Here is a 2,887-nt window from a genome sequence, read left to right as displayed (position 1 = left end):
TGTTTCATCTTTTGTCTTCTCCAGATGTTAACTGATGGACTGGAGTGATTACTTGTGGATTATTGTGATGTTTTTATCAGCTGTTTGGACTCTCATTCTGACGGCACCCATTCACTGCAGAGCATCCATTGCTGAGACACTGATGCAGTGCTACATTTCTACAAATCTGATGAAGAAACAAACTCATCCTGATGGCCTGGTGAATTTTCATTTCTGGGTGAACTATTCCTTTAAGTTAGTAAAACTAACATCCATCACTGTACTAGATCAAGTCCTCAGTATATATTGGGTAACAGCTGAACCTCAGACATTCCTTCACCTCTCGTCATCACAAAACTATGTCACAAACATGATTCTAGTGGGAAAGGATGTGATTCATTGCTGTTTTGCGCTCTTAAAATAGCATTCTCAGAACTAACTCACTTTTCTACGTTATGTTTTTAGTAAACTGGTGTATAAGTGATTTTAGAGGATGCACGGCCTTTTGCAACCACATTTCACACCAGCAAAGTGATAGAATAGTTTTTGGACTACATTTTCGACACTAAACTTTATTGTTATGAATTCAGACTGTACAAACTTCAAAGGTTTTGATTGTAAAATGTGTTTGTGTATCTTGTCTTCAATGAATGGCCCCTGATTAGATGCTGCAGTATATCATTCAGCACAGGGGGCGGGGCGTGCGTCTGTCATGGGGGCGGGGCTTTCGGGTCAGCGGGGGGCGGGGCGTGCGGTTGCCAGGACTCGTGTGGGAAGTGCTGAAATTTCAACGCGTCACAGCTGCGTTACACACGGATCATACGCAGATTCTGATCGCTGAGGAGCTCGCGTGAACGACGCGTCCGGCGGCTCTCTGGCGGCTGTGAGCCGAGAACGAGTCCTCCGGTTGATAACTCAGCAGCTAACGAACTACTACACTAGCCCGTTAGCGAGCGTCACTCACGCGCCAGCATCGCAGCTCTCGGATATTAACTCTTCTGATCAAGCTGATCGATCAACCAATGATCATGGAGAGGAAGCTCAGATATTAACACTTCCGATCGAGCTGATCGATCAATCAATGATCATGGAGAGGAAGAAGACGGACTGTCCGGCGCTTCCACCCGGCTGGAAGAAGGAAGAAGTGATCCGGAAGTCCGGGCTGAGCGCTGGGAAGAGTGATGTGTATTATTACAGGTAAGTCTTTTTTTTTTTTAATATATATTTTTCTGTATGTTCGCGAGTTTGTTTGAAGCGCGCGCGTTAAAGCGTTATATTGTATCCAGAAGAAGCGCTGAACTCGCTGGAGAGATACATTGTAACTCCTGCGCCGTGACGTCACTGCATTACAGCACGCGTGTGATGAGCTCGAGCGCTTCCTCTGAGCGTCACCTGTTGAGTGCTCAGCTTTAAACTCTGAACTGTTATTGCTAGAGACACTCAGAATACACATATTTGAAGCAATTGCTGTTAATCATTTATAAGTAAACAATCTGTTATATAAACTCTCTCTCTCACACACACACACACACACACACACAAAATAACACTAAATCCTACAGCAGGTTTTTCCAGTGAAAAATGTCAGATATCAGCAGATTCATCAGTCCGTCACTAGTTCTTCTTTCTGGAGTGTTGTTCCTGTTTGAACACGCTGAGGCCGTGACCTTGATGTGTGAGTGATTCAGTCGTGTTAAAGTGAGTAAGAGACTTTATTAGAGGTGCATGAGCTGCTCATGTGTCCAGCAGATGATCCCAGGCTATTGGACAGTTATCATGAGTATCAGATCCTCCACGGAGCATGATGTTGATGACGTATCAGCATTGTGTCGCAGTAATTGACGTGTTCGGTTTCGGCTCTGATGATGTGTTTCTGAGCTCACACGTGTTCAGTTGTGGTTTTGAGCTGGTCTCAGTCTGTTTGATGTGTGCTTGGTTCAGAAACGGTGCAGATCTGTAGTTCCGGTCTGATCTGTTTAAACCTGGTTTATAAAATGAGTGATTTTGAGGAATAAGTAGTCCCTTTTCTGTCTAAGCGGGCGGTTTTGAGCTAGAACGAGCTGATGTTATACTGATATAGTCTGACTGGCTGGTGTTATTTTGGAGCCTTACTGAAGTTAGTCAAATGAAAAGTGTGAGTTTCACTTCTCAAAACCCTCAAGCGAATCATCTCGTCTTTATTCAGATGACTGGAGTGTGTTTCTATCTGATTTGTTTTATATATCTGAAAAGATAACTGCACACTCCTCACTGAATTATACATAATGAGGTCATGTGACAATATATGCTGCATGTAATGTAAATATAATTTTTTAAATGTATTTATTGTTTACATATTATTTACATGCAATCAGACTTGAGAAGATTTACTGACCATCTTTTTTTTGTCCTTAGAACTGTATTTGCATGATTTCATTATTAGTTACTCAGCTCAAAAAACAAACAAATCTTTAGTGATTTTTTTTCCCTGTTAATAATTGCATTATAAATTTCTCTTTGCAAATTGCATGCAAAAGATTGCTTTATAAATTGCAATTTATGTGTGGCAAAAGGACCCGGATTGTATGTAGAACCATATTTTTAAAATATAGAGAATCAAAAGCTAACATTTACCTTGTATACAATATTTTAATATTTAAAATAATTATATTAAATATTTGGTTAATATTAAATACAGAATTTATTTTGTTTAATTTGTAGCATATACAATCTTAATTAATTTGCATGCCAGGATCACACACGCACGCATGCGCACGCTCGCTCGCTCGCTCACACACACACTCATACACACACACACACACTCTCACACTCACACACTCTCACACACACACTCACACACTCTCACACTCACTCACTCACTCACTCACTCACTCACACACACACACACTCACACACACACACACACACA

The 2,887-nt window shown here is 41.2% G+C and overlaps 1 protein-coding gene across 1 annotated transcript in view; it reads left to right on the top strand.

Moving 5' to 3' along the window:
* Positions 1-1,024: 1,024 nt before the first annotated feature.
* Positions 1,025-2,887, top strand: part of LOC107731306 (methyl-CpG-binding domain protein 2-like) — a 34,357-nt gene continuing 32,494 nt past the window's right edge. The window contains exon 1 of the mRNA XM_016542359.1: positions 1,025-1,176. Coding sequence (XP_016397845.1) covers positions 1,061-1,176 — 116 coding nt within the window. The 5' untranslated portion in view covers positions 1,025-1,060. The remainder of the gene's footprint in view (positions 1,177-2,887) is intronic.

The sequence above is a fragment of the Sinocyclocheilus rhinocerous genome, unplaced genomic scaffold (genome assembly GCF_001515625.1).
Source record: "Sinocyclocheilus rhinocerous isolate Xijiao unplaced genomic scaffold, SAMN03320098_v1.1 scaffold2594, whole genome shotgun sequence".
Taxonomy (NCBI): Eukaryota; Metazoa; Chordata; class Actinopteri; order Cypriniformes; family Cyprinidae; genus Sinocyclocheilus; species Sinocyclocheilus rhinocerous.
This window is presented reverse-complemented; position numbering and strand designations above follow the sequence as displayed.